Source organism: Nicotiana tabacum, chromosome 9 (genome assembly GCF_000715075.1).
Source record: "Nicotiana tabacum cultivar K326 chromosome 9, ASM71507v2, whole genome shotgun sequence".
Taxonomy (NCBI): domain Eukaryota; kingdom Viridiplantae; phylum Streptophyta; class Magnoliopsida; order Solanales; family Solanaceae; genus Nicotiana; species Nicotiana tabacum.
The window spans coordinates 67763557-67787983 of NC_134088.1; the positions used below are offsets into that span (position 1 = coordinate 67763557).

Sequence of the window (24427 nt, forward strand, 5' to 3'; positions counted from 1 at the left end):
AGGTTTATGTGTTTGGAAGTTTACGAGTTTAGAAATTATAAATTTTACAGGTTCGAAATTTCGCGGTTCCGAAAGTTTAGTGGTTCGAAAATTTATGAAATTTGTGGATTCGAAAGATTGTTGGTTCAAAAGTTTATGACTTCATGTTTATTGTATCTAAATTATTTATAAATACTCTTGATAAGTTATTTTCCTTAATTTGCGTACCAAATACCGAAAAATAAATAAAATTACTACTTATTTTCCAAAAAAATATTTTCTTGGAAAATATTTTTCACGGAAAATATTTTCCGTTATACCAAACACACCCTAAGCTTCAATTATGCTGGGCTTCACTTTAGATGTCCACTTCCACAAGTATCGGGCTTGTAAGCTTACGTAGTATACCAATTCAAAAACTCGGGCCTTAAAAATAGGCCCTCGTTTATGGTTTGGGCTTCAAAACAGAAAAATATCTAACAACGTCGAACTAGAACTACTATGGAGCAATTGAACTCCGGCGACACCATAGTCTTTGCTGCTGTGCTCCTTCTTCAGCTATAATGTTTACAACTTGAATTTTGAAGTGAGCTTAGAGAAAAAGAGCAAGTTCGATGGATTTAAGCTTCCCAGTGAAAGCTCAGCTTTTTGGCTCCAAAATTTGTTACAAGTCCCCTAGCTACACTACTTCAGTAAAACTCTACCACAAACTATCTCGGCCTCAATTTTCAGTACATGGAATTAGGGTTCGTTCAGAATTTGACCACAAAGTCAATGGAGCTTTCTCTCCCGATTATGACGCTCGCTTCCTCGACCGGGTATCTCTCTCTCTCTCTCTCTCACCCACACACACAAAACATACGTGTGTAAAAGCATGTGTTTAAAATGAAATTTTGGGAAAAATATATATTTGCTTGTTTTTATTTTGACGGAAAATTGTTAACAATCATTTGCTTCAGTGAAGATTTTCCATGTGACTGACTTGACTAACTGTTTGTGCTTCAGCAAAAGGCATTGGAAGCTGCAATGAATGATATAAACAGCTCCTTTGGCAAAGGAAGCGTCACTAGATTGGGTAGTGCTGGTGGAGCTCTTGTGTATGTAATTTTTCCTTAATGCCAAATAAAAGAAAAAAGAAAAAAAAAATTGGAAAGAGTGAATGGTGAATCTGTTTATGATTTAATAGGTTCTCTAGGTGGAACTTATCGTAGGAAGCTTTAATAGTCTCTCTGTAGAGATAAATCAGTCTCACAATCTGCTTTTTTCTGCAGTGAAACTTTTCCAAGTGGCTGCTTGACGCTTGACTTTGCTTTAGGTGGTGGCCTTCCCAAAGGGAGAATTGTTGAGGTTTTAACTTGAATACTTTTCATCTGTATTTTCAATATGCATTAGTTATTGCTGGTTATTAATCTTCTATTTGGTTAAGATTAATTGATTTCTCTTGGTTTCAAAAGCATATGGCTGCTTAAATAGAGGTACTCATTACTACTTGTTGGTTTTGATTACACATTCGTGGAGTAATCCTACATGAAGCTACATAGAACAATTAAAAGTAATGCGTTAATAAAGTTGATTTTGTTACAAAACTATTTCATCAATAGGCTGGGGTATTAGATTCTGATTTTTCTGTACATCTTGAATTCCTCAATTGATATGAGCTTGTGGAATATTAACAAGATTGGTGCAATTTGTTTTCTGATAGTTTTCACTCACATTTGTCTTTACAGATATATGGACCTGAAAGTAGCGGAAAGACTACCTTAGCTCTCCATGCTATTGCGGAAGTACAGGTGCAATATGTGTTTGGTTTATTCTACTCATTAATTTGGAACTTCTACTGGGCATGGACCTGCACTTGGACAGGAGGGGGCAATTGATAATTTGGATGAAAAACAGAAGTCGTATGGTTCTATCCACAGATAAACTGGAAAGAAAATAATGGACAATTTAGAAGGGTAAAAGGCAAGCTTAGAGTCCTTCTAGGGTCCATTAGACCTTTATTGCTGCAGCCTATCCTCTGAAACCACTTATCTTAGGCTTCTTACTTAAAGATGTTCTTGTATGAAGTGAGACATTATAAATTGTTAAATTCTCGTTATGCAGAAGCTAGGAGGCAATGCAATGCTTGTTGATGCTGAGCATGCTTTTGATCCTGCATACTCTAAAGCACTTGGAGTAGATGTAGAGAATTTGATTGTCTGCCAACCTGATAATGGAGAGATGGCTCTAGAAAGTAATACTTTTCCCTCGTTACACCATTAGAAATGACTTTGCGTTTTTTGCGCTAGCAAATTTATCAATGATCATGGTGGTCTTACTAGAGTTTGGACTTTTAACCAAACTTTTGGTTGCCCCAGTCGCAGACCGAATGTGCAGATCGGGAGCTGTAGATCTCATTTGTATTGATTCAGTCTCAGCCCTTACTCCACGGGCTGAAATTGAGGTAAGCCAACATTTTAGTTTTCTGAATGTTTAGAAAGTCCCACCAGTTCCTGATTTCATGGTATGTTGTTTTGTGTAGGGAGAAATTGGGATGCAGCAAATGGGTTTACAAGCACGCCTGATGAGTCAAGCTTTACGTAAAATGTCAGGCAATGCTTCGAAAGCTGGATGTACTCTTATATTCCTCAATCAGATAAGATACAAGGTATTCTTGACTTAGTGTGATTAACTTCATATACTGCATGATTCTCATCCTTACTTGTGGACTCACTTGCTGAATGATAATAATTCCTATGATTGGAATCAGATTGGTGTTTATTATGGAAATCCTGAGGTCACAAGTGGAGGGATTGCCTTGAAGTTTTTCGCCTCAGTTCGACTTGAGATCCGTTCTACAGGGAAGATAAAATCTGTGAGTTCAGAACTGCTCAGATGGCTAATTTATTTTATATTTTTCACATTTAAATTTTCTATATTGAAACGCTGTTACTGATTCTTTCAGGCAAAAGGAGATGAGGAAGTGGGCCTTAAGGTCCGGGTAAGAGTTCAAAAGAGCAAGGTAAAACGGCTTCACATCATATTTACTCAATGTGGTGGCATCAGTATTATGTTTGTCGAAATGGAAGACATGTGTTAATGGTTCAGTTATACAAGTGTTCAGTGCTTAAACTATAAAGCTGACATTTGCATGATAAAGGTTGTCATGGTTATTGGATTTCCTGCACTGGCGAAGCATGTTGATTCCACTGTATAATTATTGTAAATTGGTGTTTATATTGTCGAAGATTTTAGATAGCTACTTTAGTGATGCATCCTTGCAGAAATCTCTTCTAGCAAAGACCTCTATTTATTTTTGAATCTCTTTTAGCAAATACAAGAACATCCAAGAAATTGCCAGTATACATCTGATCTGTTACTGTTTGCATCTTCTTGCTGATTATGGTGCCAATATGCTAATTGGTCTTACTCTTTTCCTTCTTAGGTTTCTAGGCCATACAAGCAAGCAGAATTTGAAATTATCTTTGGAGAAGGAGTGAGCAAGCTGGTCTGTGTGGCATTATTATCTTTCTTTTCCTTTGTGATCGGCTCAAATTCTGTTCCTGAAATTGACCTTTTGCAGGGTTGCGTATTAGATTGTGCTGAACTGATTGACGTGGTGTCTAAGAAGGGTTCATGGTATAATTATGGGGAGCACAGGTTTGTACATTTTGCAGCTATTGCTAAAATATAGGGACTCCCGAGAAGTTTACAAAACCATTAATTATGGAACTCCATATCTCAACAGAAATATTTGCATATTTTTGTCATGACCAATCAAAAGTCTGAAAATTTTCTATAGGCCATACTAGAAGTGTCAAAGTTTACGCTCAATTGAAAAGAAAACAGCTTAGGTCAATTTATATTACTCATACCTCATATGGTTGCTGAAGGAAATAATTTTATGTAATGATAGGAATAAGCAAGAAATTGACTCTCAATGTGATTCAGAACTGTCCCAAAATTGAAGTGATTCAGAACTGTCCAATTTACTGATTATTGGTGCAGAAGCTAAGATTAATCAAAAATTTGTCTTACTTATTACATCTGTGAGCCGATTCTTGCGACCGGTTCATTACAAATATTATGTGACTCAGCACTGTTTCTTTGATGTTTTACTTTATTACTAATCTTATGCTGGTCAACACTTATTCTTGATGCTTTAATGAAGGTTGGGACAGGGACGAGAGAAAGCATTGCAGTATTTGAGAGAGAATCCTCTTCTCTCTGAAGAAATAGAGAAGGTAATTATACTCACTTTTTAGGTGCATTTTGGAAGTGTTTTACTTCTCATATTGTGTAACTTAAGTTCAATATCTGAAGATGGATAACCTGGGAGGTTTTAAGCGATTAAATAACCTGATAATAAAAGAGAACTAATAAAGCAAACATCCTCAGTTTATTTGCATATTAGTTATGTTCATTGTTCATTAGCTGATCTGTTCTTGTATCTTGAGCCTGTAGGTTATTTTTTTAGATGGAAGACAGATGGAAACTATGACCATTTTGTGGTCATAGTACCCATAAGCAAAGATATATTTTTATATGTCGTAGTTATTGGCTTAACACAACGGGGGAAGGTTTCTTGTACACTGTAAATCAATATTGTAGGGGCGTAGAAATGACATTATCTATCTGCCCGCAGATGGTTCGGTCATCCGTGGTAGACACAACTGGGTTTTTAGGCTCTTCTTCATCGAAACACCCACTGCCACAGCTTCAAGAGGAAGATGCACTTCAAGAGATGCAATAACATGAATCAGAGTTCTGCTTTGATTGATTATGACAACAAATTTCACAACTAGTATTGACAACCGTCTGATTTTATAGAAGAAATGAACAAAATTTAAAGAGTCGCTACCGGAATTGCTTAGTATGAGACCATTTCTGTACTCTACATTGTTGAAGAAAGATGTATATTCTTGTATACTAGTACATCTTGATGGGGAGAAGGAAATAGATACGTCCTTATTGGCGGACTGGTTGCCTGTTGTGCAAACAAGAATGCTTTTTTTATTTTGGACGTCTAAATTTTCTGGGTGACTTAGGTGTCACCTGAGCCAAAACAGAAGAATTAGAGTTAAGGTAGTGAAAAGGAGTATGTAGTTAGCTCAGCTGAATATTTTGTCTTTGTGGTTTGGTTGTATTGTTAGCCAACATTTGTGATCGAGCTCTTTTCTCTGTACATCAACTTTAAGAGGTCAAAATTGTACCATTTTGTTGGACTTGTAGAAAACAATATTTGAACATTTAACGGTGTGCTAGTGGCAATTGAAGATTTTTGCTAGTATCGTGGAGTTTCTTGACATCTGCATTGGATGTAACATCTTACTGTTGCATTGGTATTGTTATCAGAGTAGTCTGTTGTATGTATTGGCAGGCAAGTCATTAGTTCATGGAAGGCAGTCAATATCGATTAGACGATTAAACTTAAAAGGTTTAGATTACAAGACCTTAGATAAACAACATTATGTTTAATATATCCACAGTAAAATCACAGCAATTACAAGATGCCAGGAAATATTTTGTAGTAGAAAGTATTCTTGAAAAGATACATGGTGCAAGCTGGAATACAACTTAAATAGGAGTACAAGGATAACGATCTACTGTGCCAAAGCACTTGTGTTGAAAACAAGGAGAGCACCTCCAGCTAGAATGCCAACTAAGGTGACTGCCCATATGGCTAAGCCAGTGGTACCTGCAATTTTTACCATTTTTCAAACTTAGAAGAAAGAAACAAATAGAGAAACTTATTCTGTGTAACTTGTTAGGGATTAAATGGAGGCTGAAAAAGCAGAACTGAAAGGATAGGCGAATCAAGATCTAGAGTTCGTAAATTCAAAATGAATATGATCTTATTGTATGTACTATATATTTCTAGCTAAAAGCAAGGGTTTCATATTAAATTTCTTGGAATCCACCCTAAATTCTTCTCTTGGCTATTTTGTAGAAGTAATCATCATCAATCAATTTCAAAAAATTGTCATACCTCCAACATAGACATCACCACTTGGAGACCAGTCATCTGTGTTGTAGATGGGGCTGTAACACAAAGTAATTACATTAATTTTTCTATTAGTGGGAATTACGTTAAGCAAAGAAGTTAGTTTTTCACTAACCTGTATCCATCAACATTTGCTCCATATTTGTCAACGAATTGGTAAACACCCTTTCCCTGAACATAACCAACATGTTTGCTTATATATTACAAGTGTCTCACCACAAAATTAATTTGACAAATTATTGGGTCTATTAATTTCGTTTATGTAGCCTGTGATATGGAGTACTAATCTTCATGATCAGAGTACAATAATCAATGCATTCAACTAAATTTCATGATAAAATTTTACTTACGTAGGGAGTATTTTGTTTTATCTTAAAAAATATTTGAAAATATCATAACAAAGAACAGAAATTTTTTGCCCTCATAACTAACAATATAATACTTGAAAACAAAATTGTAGAAACAAACCTTTTGCTTCCTGCCTGAGGCATCAACGCCGTCTCTCAAGCTCATGCTTCCATTAATTCCTAATGACAAAACCAAATGGTAGCACTTTATAATCAACAGATAGAAGAAACAACATATGGGAGAATATATACAACCCAAAACACGATATAGAAGGTAAAAATGAAATCAGTCAAAACTGGGGTTCATTAAAGAGCTGACTGAAAAGGATTAAAAACACCCCTACTCTATGCAAAATATCTTAATTTTATCTTCCGTTATACTTTGTATATATTCATACCTTCGTCGTTAGGTAATCATCTCATATTAACCTATGACCCTAATGGAGTCCCCCCAACCTAAAGTATACAGGAGGACAGGGGTGTTCAAATCGAATCGGAAAATCACACCAAACCGAGAAGTCAAATCAAACCGGTTAAAAAAACTGATTAAGTTTGGTTTGATTTGGTCTGGTATTAAGTAAAAAAATTCGAACCAACCCGACATATAAATATATTTTTATATATACTTTTAAGATTTTGTATAGAATTTTTAAATAAAAATATCTACAAATATGTAGGAACCTCTCATGAAATATAATAGTATTTAATAGAAGTATGAAGTGCATCCATTTTTATTTAGTTTAAATAATAGTGTATCATCATTTTCTTATCAAGTGTTATTGAAATGCGTAAATATCTTTGTTTTTCCATAATCATATGTCAAGATCTGTTAAATTCTTATATCTTTTTCGAATTTCAAATGGCATTTTGATCATTTTAAAATGAAATAGAACTTATCATCATAGGTTTCATATTGATTTTTATGTTTAGTTATTAAATTCGGTTAACCTTAAAAGTGTACATCAATGGAAAATTATTGTTAAACGACTAAGAAAATAAAATCCATATGTCACTAAAAAATTCTCCCATAACAATATTTTAATGATTCATATCTTTGTCAGTTATTTCAACTAATACTAAACATATATTTATTTATCAAAACTTTATTTATAACTTTAACAAAATAAGATTGAAATAATATTTATGTAACAAAAAAATCCGAAAAACCGACAAAACTGAACCAACCCAAATCGATATAGTTGGTTTGATTTGGTTTTGATAAAAACCGAACTGACCCGGTCCATGTACATCCCTACCGGAGAATAATTTTAAACCATAATTAAATCCGCTGGTTAAATTTGGAGCTTTTACAAAAATATTTTAACATGCGGAATTATCCCTGTTAACACTAACAATACGAAATAATTTACTAACGGTAAGGATATGAATAGCTCCAAGTACAATAAATAATAATATTAAGATACTTTGTATAGTACTAGGGTCGATTTGGACCTTTTCCCAAGAGATTGACGAATTTTCATGTTTACTTACGGATTCACAAAAAATTCATAATCTACAACTATTAAAATAATTATATATTCTACAACATAAAAATGATCTATAAAAATGTACCCTAATATAAGGATGAGTACCTGTAAAAAGGCGTCTGATCGTGAAAAGTATCCATAATTAGTCTCTTAAAATTCTCAATTTTATTAATTATAAATTATTACTATAAATGCTTTAGTTTATCATGATAACACTATCTCATAACCACAATGGATCCCCAAAAAAATACATTGTATCCTTCATTAAAATAGGTTCTCCATCTTGGGATTCTTTGGTTCTTTCAATTTCATTGTCCACCTTGGTAAACTTATAGTAGGAATATTTTTCTACAGTCAATTCATCTTCGCAGCATCATTTTAATTAGAGAAAATCAATCTTCAAGAAATATGATGAGTTATTATGTTTAACAATTATATATTATATAACATATAATACACAATATGTAAAACATATATATCATATATTATATGTAATTATACAATATACAAAATATTAATTAACACCTTAAAATCCAATAGTGAACAGTTTATTACAGTCTTCCTTTAATTAATATTTATGTATATAATATATCATATATTACTATATATTGTTACTCTATGATATATAGTAATTGTTGTAGGGAGAAGTCAAATTGGGTGATTAAAAAATATACTATAAAGAAATATGAAGAAGGGTATAAACATTTTGTAGGAGGGTGGAGGGAGGACGAGGTGGCATATTATTTTTTACGTATTCGGGGAGAGGATATACTCGAACTTTTTAATAGAGAAATTAGTAAAAAATTAATACGAATAGATATATTTTAGGCGATTAGGATACATTTTAGGTGAGAGAATCTCAAGAGATATATTAGGGATATGAAAACTTGTAGGTGAGAGAATCTCAAGGGAGATATTAGGGATATAAGTTATAGATTTTAAAATAAATTGTATTTAATGTAATTTTTTAAAAGTAATTATAACTTGTGTAAATAAGTTATATTATATGTAAATTATAACACATAATTTTTTTTTATTATTATTATTTTTTTATTTTATTTTTTTTTACAATTAGGTCACCTAAGAATCTAGAAGAATTAACCTAAATAGCCGTCAACCAAACCGCTCAAGTGTTTAATTTATGTATACCGTCTAGAAAAAGTAGACTATGAATCTGGCGGACTATTTGCGTAAAAATCCATAAAATCTAAGTAAAGTAATTAACTTTAATAACAAACATGGATTAGTAAGATGTAAAACATGATAAGAACCTCTTACAATAGATAAAATTGAACCAATAATGTAAAAGTTGCAATAGTATTGGTGTATATAATTAAGTTAAAGTCGGAGTTAAAGAATCGAAGGAAGAAATATATATATATATACCGTAAGGCTTGTCAGTCTTAAGCTTCTTGACACCACTGGCTTGAACTCTGAAGGAAGAAGAAGACCTAGCAAGTGATGGCAGTCCTTTCACTGCTGTCTTCTCCACACTGAAAGGTGCAGGTTTGAGGCTCATTACTGTGCTTGCCATTTCCTATGCTCTCTTTTCTTCTGACTCTATACTTGTAAATGTGCTTCTTTAGGCTGGCATGGTCCCTTCATAATAATATTAGTCAAGACTTACAATTTGTGATTTACAATCTTACACGTGGCACCTCTTTTGTGGATTGCTTCTAGATATCTGCTTGTTTAAACCTCCTCTACAAATTACTATTCTCCTTATCCTAATATTCTACACTTGGACTTCATTTATTGGTTTCTTTCGATGCCCAAAGGGGCCCAAAAGATTGACTTGCTTCTCTACATTTTCTTTCCCTCTTTTTTTCTGTGAACGGACTACGGAGGGAGAAATAACTCTGTGAGATTACGATTTTAAACTTTTTTTTCTCAAATGATGCTGTTAGTAATTTGTGAGAATAATCTTGAACTAAATAATGAATTAATTGTTCACCGTGTATAGCATCTTAACCGGCTAGTTATTGATTTCACTCTCACGACAAAGACAAATCAAATGCAAAGACTAAATTCCTCCTTTTTTCTATTTACTTTTGTTGTTCTACTGTTTTAGGGCGATGGCAGCATATAGTTCTAAACTTCTAATCAAAATGCAAACTCCATGTTAACGATAACAAGAATGCTAAGTTAAGTTGAGCCACTGATTCTCTTTTGCCAAAATATAAATGAAAAAAAGAGGCAGAGATATGGGACACAATTTGTTACCTTAATTATGACACATACTAATAGGATCTGCTTACGAAGAATATGTGAGGTTGAGCTAAATTTGTGCGGGTCAAAATGATTTGAATCATTAGATGGCCATGACCCGCTCTGTTCTAAAGTTTAGCTGAGTTAAGATGAGCCGAGTCAAATTAGACTAAACAATGGGTTATACCCCACAAAGGATTAACAGTTTTACTATCCTGGAAACTAGAGAACTAAGCTGCCTACAAGATAGCCGAATTTAGTAGTTGAATTGCCATCCTCTGAACTCAAATACAGACAAAAACCACCGAATGCAGCAAATTGGATAGAGTTCCTTCAGTATCTAACTGAAGCATTAGAAATAGGATTTGAAAATGTTGGTGTTGATGTTCTTTGCTATCATGCAATCTAATGCATGTGATCTGCCATAGTCTGTAATTTGGTAATCATCTGAAATGCAGCTGACTCCAGTGCTTCAGAGGGGCTGGAATGCAGATCACTCTCACAAGAATATAGAAAGTCAACCCCCTGTAAACTAACTCTAGCATGAAATCCACCTATAAGAAAATGAACTGAAAAGATTAGTTGAATCTGGAAATTTAAACGGAATGAGTACCCATTAAATGTCATAAAATTAGATTCTATGAGCAGCCAATATTGGGAATTTCTGTTTTCCTTTTTATCAGAGGGAAACTGTGTTTCAGACAATAAATAGGTGTTACTAGCTTGCCCGACAGATGAACCCCCCCTCAATGCAGTACGTTCAGCAGTGCAGCATTAATGGAAAGATAGAACAAAAATCTTGGAGAGTTGCACAATCTTGGGAATTTCACCACAGAAACAAATGAAAATTATAACGGGGAAGGAAATGTCAAAAGTGGGTTTCATGTTAAAAGATGAAGTTCTTTCACGGGAAATAAACAATAAAAAGTCTAAGCACATTGTACTAAAATGCCTAAAAGGAATCGCATCTTATTTCAAAATCACTACGTATTGTGAAGCAAGGTCTGGGTAGGTAAGGGCAGTAGATGAAAGAATCGTCACATGATATGGTTGAAGATGAGGTTAATGTTGTCAAAACCCTCATTAGGTACGGTGGAATATTAGAAAACCCAAGACAAGGCCAGTGGAGTAGAAGAGTATGTTCGAGTGATGCGCCAGAAGTTGCACAGGGGAAGTGCCAGTGAGAAAGTTTGAGAGCAAGTACACATAGACATTCACCAGTACAAGCACATGTATGCCTGGGAGACGAATAAAGTGAGAGAAGCATACACTGATTTACTCCAAGTTCATTGAACAGAATAAACTCATTTGCAACTGCTCGTGCAAATAGAAATGATGTGATCTTGTCGTTTTAGGGGTGATAAGACAAGACAGCATCAGGGTTCCAACAGGCCAAAAGGAAAATTAAGTTCACATCTTTTTTGTTGTCTTAAAGGAAGATCTACTTCCATCTCTTTGTTTCAAGAAACATTTGATCGTTATAATCAGCAACCAGATGTTCTCAACTATCAATCACGGCCCAGGCCCAACTGCCAAGGTATAATCCGCTTTGGCCCGGTAGCTCTGGGCCACCTCAAGGTTTTTGTGCCTCACGATTTTTTTTTTTCCTCCTAGGCTTTAACCCAAAAGGTGCCTCAACAGTTAAATCCTGAACTCACCCTTATATGGCCCCTAAATTTACCCTCCCATTCCGTTGTGGAATTTCCCTAAAGCAAGTTTTCCAGCTAACCCCCTTTCGAGTAGCTGTTACACCATCTTTATTAGAAATTTAAAAAAAAATGCATAAGCACACTGTAGTAGCAGTAATACATGAGAAGCCATCTAATATTCACATCAATGTAATCTATCTGTTTAAAAAAAAACATTCGCATATATGAAAAATGATATACCGTCTATTGCTGACACACTATATGATGGAAACATCCAGTTATTCACACAACATATTTGATACAAGTCCTGCCAAAAGAAAAATTGTTACATTTAATTGGGGAAAATGACAACAGAGTAAATGCTTCATAAGATGCTATTCAGAAAATGGAAAAAATGTGAGCAATCATAAAAGAGATGACATATAGTCCCGTGCAGGCAAGGCTGATAGTATTGTATGGTCAACACAAGCATTTCTTAAGGATCATCCAACACACTAAGGGGCACAAGAACAAATTATCAGACATGATGCTTGAGCATACCAAGAGCACAAGACATCATTAATCTACATGGAAATGATCAAGTTATAAAGCATGGAACAAACACTGAGAAAAGAGGAGAGATAAAATTCAAGCAAGTTCGGATGCCAAAACATGCCTGAGATGCACGTAGTGAAGTGCGTACAGCTTTGGGCAATTTCCTTCCACTCATAGGTTGAACCAAGCCAAGCTCTTCGTCAGGTTGATGGCCTTCTTCTTGGATAGCAGCTCTATCCTTCAAGCACATTTCATCACAGAAGCCCAGCAGCGTTTCTAGTTTTAAAGCCAAATTATCTTTGCCACCTACAAGGCTTTAAAATAACATGAGCACATTGACCTTCAGTAATTTAGATCAAGTTCATGACACAGCAGTTCTGAGTAGTTCACAACTCCAAGAAACTACGAAATCATGACGAGGAATCAAAACCTCCACAAGGAAACTTGGCCACCAAAGCCTCATTTAATCACAGTTCTCAACCACACTCTGTACCCCTTCACCACCCACCCACCCACCCTCCAGCACAGAGAGAACAAAAAAGAAAGCAAGAGAAAGGAAACCATTTTAGTCCCCTCTTAACTTAGGACAAAGCACCCTAGGGTCTTTGTTGTACTCCATGCATAACAGTTACGTTATCAACTTCAACATCTGTCCATACATGATAAAACTGGTAATACACTTACGATGTGAGATATAGTATTGATAGCTTTTGTAGTTGTTTTGAGTGCAGCTTTTATGCACAAGTAACTGTATCTAATTGCTTAACAAAGAGAGAAGAAATACAATGCTATGAGTCTTCCATGTTCAGTACTTCAGTTATCCAACTCCGCAATACTGATTTTTTGCATTTGATAATTTCTAACATGATAATGCGTCAAGGTTTTATATTCATACATCAGTTGAGGTCAAAAAATGGAGTAATTACTTTAGTTTTGACTTCCTTCAGTCCCAAGCATATGTATAAAGGAGGGCTGCGGGTAGGTTTGACAACCAGCATGAGAATAGTCTAACTATGATGAATCTCCTAAAGGTTGAATTGATTACGACATGCCCACTACACACTCACCATGTCAGCTTGGAATAAAATGGGTCTAAAAGGAGATACAGAGGCAACTAGTAAGTTCATTTGACATTCATTTCTTAAAAAAGATCAAACAAGTGAGGAGGAAAAACAAACAACAAGCAGAAGAAAATAATTTTGATCCATACAGTACCAAGTCATGTAAAAAGAGTAATACTAGCACAAAGAAACTGAAACAAAAAAAGCTACTAAAGCCTGAGATAGAAATCATACCATCTAAGATTCTTTGAATACTTTTATCACATAATGCTATTTCATCTTCTATTTTATGTTGTTGATGACACTGCCAAGAAATGAATGCAACTTGATATTACTGAGAACCAAATAAAGTGTAAGCTCCACTAATCAGATTTAAAAAGCTACTCCACAAAATTTTTAAAATGGAAATAAGAAAAATAATAGTAAAATAATTCAGAAGGCATAAGAGACAGAAAAAGGAAAACTCCACAAGACTTTTGGCCCATTAAAAGTACATAGCTAAGGACCATAATATATTACCGGACTATATTTTGAAGGATGAACATTTCATTGACATTTTAAGTGGTCAGTTCAGAAAATATACATCATAGTCTTCGTCTTACAAAAAAGTCCAACTGACGAATTAATAGGTGAACCTAGTGTCTCATTTTGGATTAAGCAGAAGTCAGATGAAAAAACAATGAATTAAGATTGATTAAAATATACTTAGGAAGATCCAAGGGAAAAGGAAAAAATAAATGTGGTCCTATCAGTAATATTAATTGAATTATCAGCTCACCAGCATAGATCAGAAAAAAGCCGTAAGTATATTGCTAATCATTTAGAGCATTGGAGCTGGAAACAATAGCAATTGGATTTTAGTTTGGAACCCATTGCTCTGTTGTCTATAAGACCTGACACAACAAAAGGGACATCTCCAAACTTTCCAAACACTGATTTTCAAATTTAAATTGATCAAGGAATAACAGCAGTATTAATAGCAAATAAACAAATGAGAAGGCTCTTGACACATATTCTACGTCATACCAAACATAAAATTACCAGTTTCTCTCGTTTATCAAGAAGAACTCTAAGGGCACTTTGAGTTAAAGCCTTCTCTTTTGAAGCCAAAACAGTTTGTAAATCGCCTATATCCATAGTATCATGCTGATAAGGAACAAATGCAGTATGTGCCACTGAAATCCCATTTCGATTAGGTGAGATAGTGGAAAGGCCACACTCTTTACCAGCCTTCCCTTCATCAGTTCTTTCTGCCTGCAAATAATGCTTGGTATCAAATATGACAATGAAATGAAGAATGAAGGGGATTCTCTCATCTCCAGGAAAAAAAATGAAAAAGCAAAGGACTTCCATCAACTTGATTTGATGCCTAAGGAGTTACAATAATGCCTAATAAAAGGCAGCAGCAGCTGTATGTCCTTCCCGAAGAATAAAACTATATCCTCCATCACACATTGCCTCAGTCTAGATCTCCAATATAGTCCATCCAATTCTTTTGATTTATTTTTTACTAAAAGGAAAAGTTCGCTATTTCCAGGTACTCACATTAGGATAAGGGCATAAATCCACATTATTTTTCCCTTGTCAACTTCTTGTAGTATCTCTTTTACAAACTACCATTTCAACCACTATCTCAAGCATCATTCAACAAAGTTCAATATAGTAACATGAGGAAACTCTTTAACACAAAGTGCCCTTAGAGTTTTCCCTCATGTTACTATATTGGGTTTCCTCATGTTACTAGTGGATGCCTCCCCTGTACAAGGCTTGAGGAAGATACATATTAAAATAAAGAATGTATATCATCCAAAACTGCAATTGAATGTATCACAGATTTATCAGGGAAAGGAATTAATGTCTGCTTTGGAACCAGCACAGAATGCACAACCGTAAAAACTTAAGGAAAAGAAGAAAAGAGTTCTATTTAAAAATTGTGCTATTTCTTGATGAAATTCCCTTCATTTAAAATATTGATCGCTAGTTCATCCCAAGTGGGTAATTTCACGAATGCTCTTGAAAAGAGAAAGGGAGGATTAGTAAGAACAAATAAGACCAATGCATCGTAAATTCAAAACTTTTACTACATTAACTGAAAATGTCTTACCTTGCAAATTACACCACCTCCAATGATTTCTCCACCACTCACCCTCGTCCTCTTTTTCTCGTGATGGTAAACCTTTGTAATAAGCTTACGATCCTTACTGTTTCCATTTTTGGAGCAGGGAATACAAGCATCCATGTCCATCCTCTGAGGCCTAGTAGGAGACCTAGAAAAGTGATAATCATCATTCACTTGCACCTCCAAAGGTTCAGGATGAGCACCAGCTAACTCCATTCCATTAAAATCATTGATTTCACAGCTTTTAGTGGACTTCACCAGCTCCTCGGCTTTATCTTCTTGTGTCCTTGGACGGTTGATGGTATCATACAATTCTTTTGCAGTTGAATCTTTATAGTCTCTGCTATTTTCGTGGTGTACCTTTTTACTTGTATCATTTAGACATTCCAAGTTGACATCAGATAGCTTATCATCACTGAAATCTACAATTTCTGTATTTTTAATTGAACTATCTCTCCCAGCTTCTTCACTTTTCCTTATCCTCTGGTGGCCATCTACAACAGTTGCTTCTTGACCAACTGCAGAACGACTAACTTTTTCGCGACCATCACCATGTTTTGCCTCTGAAATTTCTAGGTTTATACGATCTGACTTTGTTCCAATTAAAGCTTCATAACTTTCATCAGGCGTCTTTGCTTCTATCTTTTCTACAGGTTCCTCTACACTCTGGCTATCAAAGTAGAACGAAAACCCAATTAAGCCAGACAATGAATGACTATCAAAGCAAGATCTATTGACAACTCACCACAAACAAAGCCCAACTGAAATTGAAGGTACCTCAAAAGAAAGGCTGACATGATATTGGCATAGGGAAGCAGATGAAAGTACTCAACTACTTCTGTAGTGGACCAACTACCAGAACTCTTTTTCACCAATGGACCCTGTAAACTACAGAGATAAACAGTTATCACTTTTCTTTTTCTAGCAGTAAAAGGTACCAGAATATATGAATTAATGCTACTGACATATTTAAGCAATTATGCCTTTTGACTTCACCTAGTGGATGTTTAGGATTGTTCTCTGACTGTGAGTTTATCAATGTTCGACCCATAACAACACAAGACGATATTATAATCTTCAAACTCCGCATAGTTAATGCCATTAACCTACTTTAAATTGCTCTTCAAGGACAAGAGTATACAAACGAATCATTCTACTTATTCACGTGATTCTGTCAAAGAAAGTAAATATTGATGAACTTGAGAAACCATCACATCATTTCTTCACAAAAAGTATCAGTATCATCAAACAAATGAGCTAATCTAAGACTAGAGATACAAGAGTTCTTGTAGAAAAAGCCCATCTCTTAAACTACCCTTGATAAAATAAGCCCAATTATTCTCTAAGCCAAAGCAGTTAAAAAAACAAGAACTAACCTCTCAAAAATCTCCTTGACAGGAATTTGAATGTCCTGATTGATTGATTTACATTGCATGATGTAAAAGCAAGATGCTGTCTTTTCTTTAGTTAGTGAATATACCACATGCTTCTCCAAAACCACAAGGTCAGACCGAGAAATACCTGTCCATATCAAGTAAAGTCTCATCATGACACAATGACTCTCTAAATCAGAACAAACCTGTAACTCAAGAAGTTCATTTTTATAAAACAGGAACAGAAAGATCGCACTGCCTAGGTCAAAGCACTGTCGACCAGTTCTTTCTCTGCCCAGGCATGAGAAAACACTATTTAAGACACTTGTTGCTAGCAAAGGCATTTGTTAAGTAGTTAGTTATGTATAGTGTCCCACATCGGGAAGTAGATACCTATTAATCATTGTATATAAATAGGGCATTGTACAACACTTGAATAATATTTTTTCTCTCTTGCTTTCTCACATGGTATCAGAGCTAACGTGAGAGATTCATCGCTGTGCAAAAATACAAGCGACTCCGGGAAGGAAAAAAAAACAGTCACTGCGCGAAATCCGGTGGCTGCCCGGCGTCAGTCCCTTTTTTGTTGGCGTTGTGCGAAAACCAACACCACCATAAGGTTAAGTATCATCCGGCGAGCAAACCCCAGCCAGAATCTCCGGCAAAGGACGCCTCACGCACTCACACGCGCCGTCAGAAGCGAGAGATCTGCCGGTGCGTCTAGTTGTTTCCGGCCACTTTCCGGCAAACCTTCTTGAGGACAGTTTGGTCGCGAGGTGTTTCCAAGCCTACCCATCCAGGTTACACCAAAATCCGACGACTTTTTATTGTTCCGGCAGTTATTTCCAAGTTTCAGCTTGCTTTTGTTTCCAGCTTCATCTAACTAAGGAAAAAAAGGAGGCTCTAACTTAACTTGTTCTGACTTGGCATTCCACGATTAACCATACAACTTTTGGTCAAGAATTTGAGAAATTGGTTGTAGCGAAATGGGATCCAATACTATGAATAGTTGGATGGTCTCTCTACCGGATTATATTGAGTTCCTTCAGTACAAAGTATGTAAACAGACATCTTCAGAGATAGCTTCCGTTGTTCAAATAGGTAATAGCGTGACTTGTGTCTCCCAATCTTCATCATCCGATTCTTGGGTCATTGATTCAAGTGCATCTGATCATATTTCTGGTAACAAATCTCTTTTCACTACTATGTCATATTCTCAATCTTTTCTAACAGTCACAATGGCCAACGGATCTCAAACCATGGCAACTGAAATAGGTCAAGCAAGTCCACTTCCTTACCTTCAGATTCAGTTCTTTATGTTCCCGATAGTCCTTTTAATCTCATAGTCGTTAGTCGCTTTGCCAAATCATTTAAATGCTCTGTTTTATTTCTTGATGAACTTGTTTTTATACAGGAACACAGTCAGGGCGGATCATTGGTACCAGGCGTGAATCAGATGGACTTTATTACCTTATCCTTGCAACATCACATGGACTCACATCTTGTCTTCCTTCAACAACTTGTCCTGTTACCGATTCACCAGATTTATTACATAAACGGTTAGGACATCCCAATTTGTCAAAACTTCAGAAAATGATACCTGATTTATCTCACTTATCCACTCTAGAGTGTGAGTCATGTCAGCTCGGTAAGCATACCCGCTCCCATTTCCCTCGGCGTCTTGATAATCGAGCAGAGTCACCTTTTACTTTAGTCCATTCAGATGTTTGGGGTCCTAGTCGTGTCAGTTCTACCTTGGGATTCCGGTACTTTGTCAATTTCATTGATGATTATTCCAGGTGCACTTGGATATTTTTGATGAAAAATCGATCTGAGTTCTTTCCTATTTTCCAGACCTTCCACGCTGAAATTCAAAATCAATTTGGGGTTTCTATCCGCACATTTCGTAGTGATAATGCCCTAGAGTATTTGTCTTCCCCTTTCAGCAGTTTATGAACTCTCATGGGATTATTCATCAAACATCTTGTCCGTACACATCTCAACAAAATGGGGTAGCTGAAAGAAAGAATAGACATCTTATTGAAACTGCTCGTACCCTACTCATACAATCTCTTTTTGGGGGGTGCAGTTCTTACATCTTGCTATCTTATTAATCATATGTCATCTTGTGCTATCCAGAATCAAGTTCCATTCTCTGTCCTGTTTCCCTACTTACCTTTGTTCTCTCTTCCACCCCGTGTCTTTGGAAGCATGTGTTTTGTTCCAGGAAAAGATAAGTTAGCTCCTTGTGCTCTTAAGTGCGTATTTCTGAGTTACTCGAGAACGCAAAAAGGGTATCATTGCTATTCTCCTGACCTCCAGCGGTACCTTATGTCTGCTGATGTTACCTTCTTTGAAACCCAATCATACTTCACAGGTCCAGGTAATCACTTAGATATTTCTGAGGTGCTACCAGTTTCATCTTTTGGAGATTCAGTCACTATCTCCCATTCATCTTCTTCTACAACTCTAGCTCCACCACCTATAGCTCCAGTTCCACCACCTAGTCCAGTTTAACCTTCTGCAGCTCCACCACTCTTGACTTATCATCGTCGTCTATGTCCAGCATCAGGCCCAGGTGATTCACGTCCTGCATCAGATTCTGCACCTACTGCGGACTTGTCTCCTCTTAGTCAACCAATTTCACTCCGCAAAGGTGTACGATCCACACTTAATCCTAATCCCCATTATGTCGGTTTAAGTTATCATCGTCTATCATCACCTCATTCTGCTTTTATATCATCTTTGTCCACTGTTTCTATCCCTAAGTCTACAGGTGAGGTTCTATCTCATCCAGGATGGCGACAGGCTATGATTGACGAGATGTCTGCTTTATATGCGAGTGGCACTTGGGAATTTGTTCCTCTTCCTTCAGGTAAGTCTACTGTTGGTTGTCGTTGGGTTTATGCAGTCAAAGTCGGCCCAGATGGTCAGGTTGATCGGCTTAAGGCTCGTCTTGTTGCAAAAGGATGCATTCAGATTTTTGTGCTTGATTATAGTGATACTTTCTCTCCCATGGCTAAAGTAGCATTTGTTCGTCTCTTTTTGTCCATGGTTGTTGTACGTCATTGGACTCTTTATCAGTTAAGACATTAAGAATGTTTTTCTCCACGGTGATCTTGAGGGAGAAGTTTATATGGAACAACCACCTGGTTTTGTTGCTCAGGGGGAGTCTAGTGGTCTTGTATGCCGATTGCGCAGGTCACTATATGGTTTGAAACAGTCCCCTCGAGCTTGGTTTGGTAAGTTCAGCACAGTTATTCAGGAGTTCGACATGACTCGTAGTGAAGCTGATCACTCTGTGTTTTATCAGCATTCTGCTCCTAATCTGTGTATTTATCTAGTGATTTATGTTGATGATATTGTTATTACTGGCAATGATCAGGATGGTGTTACTAATCTGAAGCAGCATCTCTTTCAGTACTTCCAGACTAAGGATCTGGGAAGATTGAAGTATTTTCTAAGTATTAAGGTCGCTCGGTCTAGCTCAGGTATTGTTATTTCACAGTGGAAGTATGTCTTAGACATTCTTGAGAAGACTGGAATGATGGGTTGCAGACCTGTTGACACTCCTATGGATCCGAATGCTAAGCTTCTTCTGCCTGGACAGGGGGAGTCTCTTAGAGATCCTACGAGATATAGGAGGTTGGTTGGCAAATTGAATTACCTCACGGTTACTAGACCTGACATTTATTTTCCGGTGAGTGTTGTAAGTCAGTTTATGTATTCATTGTTCGCATTCTTCGGTATATAAAGTCAGTTCCAGGCAAAGAATTACTATTCGAGGATCGAGGCCACGAGCAGATTGTTGGGTACACAGATACTGATTGGGCAGGATCACCTTCTGATAGACGTTCTACGTCTGGATATTGTGTTCTAGTAGGAGGTAATTTGATCTCTTGTAAGAGCAAGAAACAGAATGTAGTTGCTCGATCTAGCGCCGAAGCCAAATATCGGGCCATGGCTATGGAAACGTGTGAGCTAGTTTGGGTCAAGCAGTTACTCAAGGAGTTGAAGTTCGGAGAAATCAGCAAGATGGAACTGGTGTGTGATAATCAAGTTGCTCTTCACATTGCGTCAAATCCGGTGTTCCATAAGAGGACTAAACACATTGAGATCGACTGTCACTTTATTAGAGAAAAGATACTCTCAGGAGATATTGTTACAAAGTTTGTGAAGTCGAATGATCAACTAGCAGATATTTTCACTAAGTCTCTTACTGGTTCTCGTATTAGTCACATCTATAACAAGCTCGGTACATATGTTTATATGCACCGACTTGAGGGGGAGTGTTAAGTAGTTAGTCATGTATAGTGTCCCACATCGGGAAGTAGATACATATTATTATGTAATCACTGTATATAAATAGGGCATTATACAACACTTTAGATAGAGAACACTATTTAAGAGACTCGTTGCTAGCAAAGGTATTCTAAGAACTTAGGAAATCAGCTTATGATCTAGAGCAGCCTAAGCACAAATTTATTTTGCCAATCTAGAAATATATTACAAATATAATTCTGATATTCACATACCTGTTGCATCCTTGACAGCCAAAAATGCAAACTGCTGAAAGCCAGAGTCATCACCTTTTTGCTCTACCTTCACTGGTCTCATACTGGTTCGCCTCTTTTTGTTTAGATGTTTTCCCTCCACCATACCTTCAATTTCAGCAGAGGGAAGCTCACGATTTTTTTCGAGGAGAGACCAGACGCCATCTGTGACAGAACTATAAAGCAGCCAACAAGTTTCTTTCTTAGAGTCTAGTAATAAGACAGAAGCTTTGGCAATTAGCCATTTGTTTATAGACGGAACATTTTTGGAGGCATCTAAAGCGCAAGATATATTGCAAGCATCTTGAATTGCTTTTTCAGCTACAGAAAGATCATTGTCCGTGTCCTTGGAGCCAGTTGGATCAGATTGATTCATGAACTTCATGTATGAAACCAAAGCCGGTTTTAGAGCCACAGCCAACTTGCAAAATGACTCAAAGTCTAAATTTTGTGCCTGTGGATTTTGCTTCCTCTGGTAGTAGTTGTAAAGTAACACAACAGCATGCAACTGAAGAAAGAAAAAAGGAAGAAGGAAAAGAATTCAGAAGCCAGCCGAAGATCTTATTGGACAATTTACAAAATTAATCTTCTCCATTCCAAGGTCTTTTCTAAATTTATAACAGGTAGATAAGAACTGAGAAACAAAAAGTAAGTCCATTCTCATTATTTGAACACAATGCTACGGTAACACATCCTCAAAAGTCTTAAATTAAAAGGAATTTTCGAAAGGAACAATGAGTTAATTAAAAAAAAGAACATTGAAATCAGTCATGCTTCATTTTCAAATAAATGTCAAGGGTCAAAAAGAAGGGCAGGCAATGAGTATAGAAGGTAAAGAGAGAAGGTATTGTTAACCTGTTTGGCAACAGAGAGCTGCTGAGAAAGAGAGGGAGGTTCCTTAATGGCAGAAGATTTCAAAGGCAAGTGAGGATCAACTAAGTATTCCATCAATGCATTCACCACTTCCTCTGTAGAAGCTGATGCCATTTTCCTTATCCTTTTGTGATGGTGGATGAAAACAAATAAAGAACCAAAAGTCAAAATGTGATGCTTCATGACAAACCCAAGGCTTCCCCCCACAAAATGCCAAACACAAGGTTCTTTACTGAAATACATTAGGCATAACAAGGAATTACTACTAATTTTCTTCATTCTCAATAAGCATTTACTATACTATACAGGAATCATATCCAATTGCATATTGCACATGCAACAACAAATGAATATGCTTCTATTCAAGTCCTTGTTCTGAACTGAATTTCATAGACAAATGGTAAAGAGTAGTCAAACATTTCAAGAGCAGCTTGTTTGGTACTTACTACTACGAGACACTGTGTTGTTAATCAGACCATTTTTTTTTAGTTCAATTTCTGCATAAATGCAACAAATCAAACAAAATGTATAGAACGCACGTAGCCTAAAAATTGATAAATGGCTTAAACATGTACCTTCAATGGAAGTAAATCTTCAATCTCACTCTAGAAATTAGGTCTAAAACGTAGCATGCATGTCTCAGGGGCTGCGTCTTCCATTAAAAAAACCCTTTTCTTTCTGCGATATTCTCTCTCTAAGAACCGACGAGTGTCTTATTTGAAGACAAGAAGCTTGATTGACTCCTCGGAATCCGTGTCTTTAAATGGAGGAGGAAATTTCAGTATTCAATAATGTTGCTTATCCCAAAAAGAAAAAAAGAAAAAGTGAAAAATTCGTAAGAAGCCCGTTCGGGTTGCCACCGAGTAACTTAGACCTCATTTATTTTTGAAAGATTAAAATATTTAAATATTGAGATGTGCATTAAGATTAAAATAAATAAATTTGAATATACATCTGAATATTAAGATTGTATTAATATTTGAATACTAAATTATTAAGAATGCTTATTTTTCAACATCAGAATATATAAAACTTATCTTTATTTAAAAATTAATAAATATAAAATACTAAAAAATATTAATTAATTTAATATTCTATCAATAAAATATTATTTTTAAAATAATATGGTAATTGATGTTGATGATGACTAGCAATGGTGCTTGTGGATGCCGACTGATGGTGGTTATTAATGGTTGTTTTGGTTGATAGCTGTGATTCTGGGTAGTAGCTAGGGTGATTGGTAGTGATAGTTATGGTTTAGGAAGATGGTGGTAGGTGATGATAGTTTATAATGGTGGATAGTGACGGCTATGGTTGATAATAGTGGTGGAGGTATTTGGTGGTGGTAGATGAGGTAGGTGATTTTGGTTGAGGATAATGCCGGTGGTGGTAGAAGATGTGAGTGATTTTGGTTGAGGATAATGCTAGTTGTGGTAGTTGATAATGATTGAGTTGGTGGGAGGTGATCGTCCATAATGGTGGGGTGGTAGGTGTTGGTAGTCGATAATGATGTCGGTGGTGGTTATGGTTGAGGATAGTAGTGGTAGGTGGTGGTCTGCGGATAAAAAATTGTGCTAAGCTCTACCCGGGTACCCAACTCACTCTGTAGTCTGTACTGCTCTCCAGAAATATGAAGTAAACTGAGGGCCTCTATCTGATATGATGGAAACAGGCACACCATGCAACCGAACTATTTTCTGAATACAAATCTAGGCCAGCCTCTCTGAAGTATACGCGGTCACAACCGGAATGAAGTGTGCCGACTTGGTCAACCTGTCGACAATGACCCAAACTGCATCAAACTTTCGCAAGATCCGCGAAAACTCAACTACGAAGTCCATAGTAATGCGCTTCCATTTCCACTCAGGTATAGTTATCCGCTGAAGTAGGCCACATGGCCTCTAATGCTCATACTTGACCTATTGGCAATTTAGACGCCTCGCAACATACTCAACTATGTCATTCTTCATCCGACGCCACCAATAATGCTGCCTCAGTTCGCGAAACATCTTCATAGCACCTGGATGAATAGAATACCGAGAACTTATGTGCTTTCTCTAGGATCTTCTCCCTCAAACCATCAACATTAGGAACACATAGGCAACCCTGAAGTTGCAGAACACCGTCCTCACCGATAGTAACCTCCCTGGCACCACCCTGTAATATCGTCTCTCTGAGAACCACCAAGTGTAGATCATCAAACTGGCGAGTCTTGATCTGCTCGAATAGTGAAGACTGGGGGACGACGCATGCAAGAACTC

General features: G+C 36.4%; 3 protein-coding genes across 6 annotated transcripts; 1 reads left to right on the plus strand and 2 right to left on the minus strand.

Moving 5' to 3' along the window:
* Positions 1 to 439: 439 nt before the first annotated feature.
* On the plus strand, positions 440 to 5183 carry LOC107816977 (DNA repair protein recA homolog 1, chloroplastic). Its single transcript, XM_016642733.2, has 13 exons — positions 440 to 797; positions 985 to 1076; positions 1251 to 1326; positions 1707 to 1769; positions 2083 to 2212; positions 2337 to 2422; positions 2501 to 2626; positions 2729 to 2833; positions 2924 to 2980; positions 3404 to 3466; positions 3542 to 3618; positions 4130 to 4202; positions 4604 to 5183. The coding sequence occupies exons 1-13, from the start codon at positions 594 to 596 to the stop codon at positions 4709 to 4711; spliced, it is 1260 nt and encodes a 419-aa protein (XP_016498219.1). The 5' UTR covers positions 440 to 593; the 3' UTR covers positions 4712 to 5183.
* A 202-nt stretch (positions 5184 to 5385) lies between these two features.
* On the minus strand, positions 5386 to 9396 carry LOC107816978 (photosystem II 10 kDa polypeptide, chloroplastic). Of its 2 annotated transcripts, NM_001425941.1 has the most exons (5): positions 9183 to 9380; positions 6431 to 6489; positions 6078 to 6133; positions 5948 to 6000; positions 5386 to 5656 (listed from the first exon to the last, which is right to left on the minus strand). In NM_001425941.1, the coding sequence occupies exons 1-5, from the start codon at positions 9328 to 9330 to the stop codon at positions 5562 to 5564; spliced, it is 411 nt and encodes a 136-aa protein (NP_001412870.1). In that variant the 5' UTR covers positions 9331 to 9380; the 3' UTR covers positions 5386 to 5561. The 2 variants fall into 2 exon arrangements, with proteins under 2 accessions (NP_001412870.1, XP_075077003.1); XM_075220902.1 differs by lacking the exon at positions 6078 to 6133 and having other exon boundaries at positions 5413 to 5656; positions 5948 to 6030; positions 6405 to 6489; positions 9183 to 9396.
* Positions 9397 to 10001: 605 nt separating this feature from the next.
* Positions 10002 to 23004, minus strand: LOC107816976 (uncharacterized). Of its 3 annotated transcripts, none has more exons than XR_012695115.1 (11): positions 22742 to 23003; positions 22149 to 22290; positions 21276 to 21801; positions 16744 to 16888; positions 16145 to 16255; positions 15353 to 16037; positions 14290 to 14502; positions 13483 to 13552; positions 12309 to 12501; positions 11894 to 11960; positions 10002 to 10558 (listed from the first exon to the last, which is right to left on the minus strand). XR_012695115.1 is itself a non-coding variant. In XM_075222304.1 (11 exons), exons 2-11 carry the CDS (start codon positions 22278 to 22280, stop codon positions 10410 to 10412), a joined length of 2283 nt encoding a protein of 760 aa, XP_075078405.1. In that variant the 5' UTR covers positions 22281 to 22290; positions 22742 to 23004; the 3' UTR covers positions 10002 to 10409. The 3 variants fall into 3 exon arrangements, 1 of the variants encoding a protein (XP_075078405.1); XM_075222304.1 differs by having other exon boundaries at positions 12309 to 12493; positions 22742 to 23004; XR_012695116.1 differs by lacking the exon at positions 13483 to 13552 and having other exon boundaries at positions 12309 to 12493.
* Positions 23005 to 24427: the final 1423 nt, after the last annotated feature.

What these genes read in the sequence shown, in the direction of transcription:
- LOC107816977 (XM_016642733.2), top strand. Translation starts at nt 594, where the DNA reads ATGGATTTAAGCTTCCCAGTGAAAGCTCAGCTTTTTGGCTCCAAAATT. An exon ending in TGGAGAGATGGCTCTAGAAA is followed by an intron (nt 2,213 to 2,336) that starts GTAATACTTTTC and finishes TGGTTGCCCCAG; the next exon opens with TCGCAGACCGAATGTGCAGA. An exon ending in TCAATCAGATAAGATACAAG is followed by an intron (nt 2,627 to 2,728) that starts GTATTCTTGACT and finishes GATTGGAATCAG; the next exon opens with ATTGGTGTTTATTATGGAAA.
- LOC107816978 (NM_001425941.1), bottom strand. Translation starts at nt 9,330, where the DNA reads ATGGCAAGCACAGTAATGAGCCTCAAACCTGCACCTTTCAGTGTGGAG. An exon ending in GCAAATGTTGATGGATACAG is followed by an intron (nt 6,001 to 6,077) that starts GTTAGTGAAAAA and finishes TTTGTGTTACAG; the next exon opens with CCCCATCTACAACACAGATG. An exon ending in TGGTGATGTCTATGTTGGAG is followed by an intron (nt 5,657 to 5,947) that starts GTATGACAATTT and finishes TAAAAATTGCAG; the next exon opens with GTACCACTGGCTTAGCCATA.
- LOC107816976 (XM_075222304.1), bottom strand. Translation starts at nt 22,280, where the DNA reads ATGGCATCAGCTTCTACAGAGGAAGTGGTGAATGCATTGATGGAATAC. An exon ending in GTCAAGGAGATTTTTGAGAG is followed by an intron (nt 16,256 to 16,743) that starts GTTAGTTCTTGT and finishes TTATCTCTGTAG; the next exon opens with TTTACAGGGTCCATTGGTGA. An exon ending in GAGGTGGTGTAATTTGCAAG is followed by an intron (nt 14,503 to 15,352) that starts GTAAGACATTTT and finishes CATTATTTGCAG; the next exon opens with GCAGAAAGAACTGATGAAGG.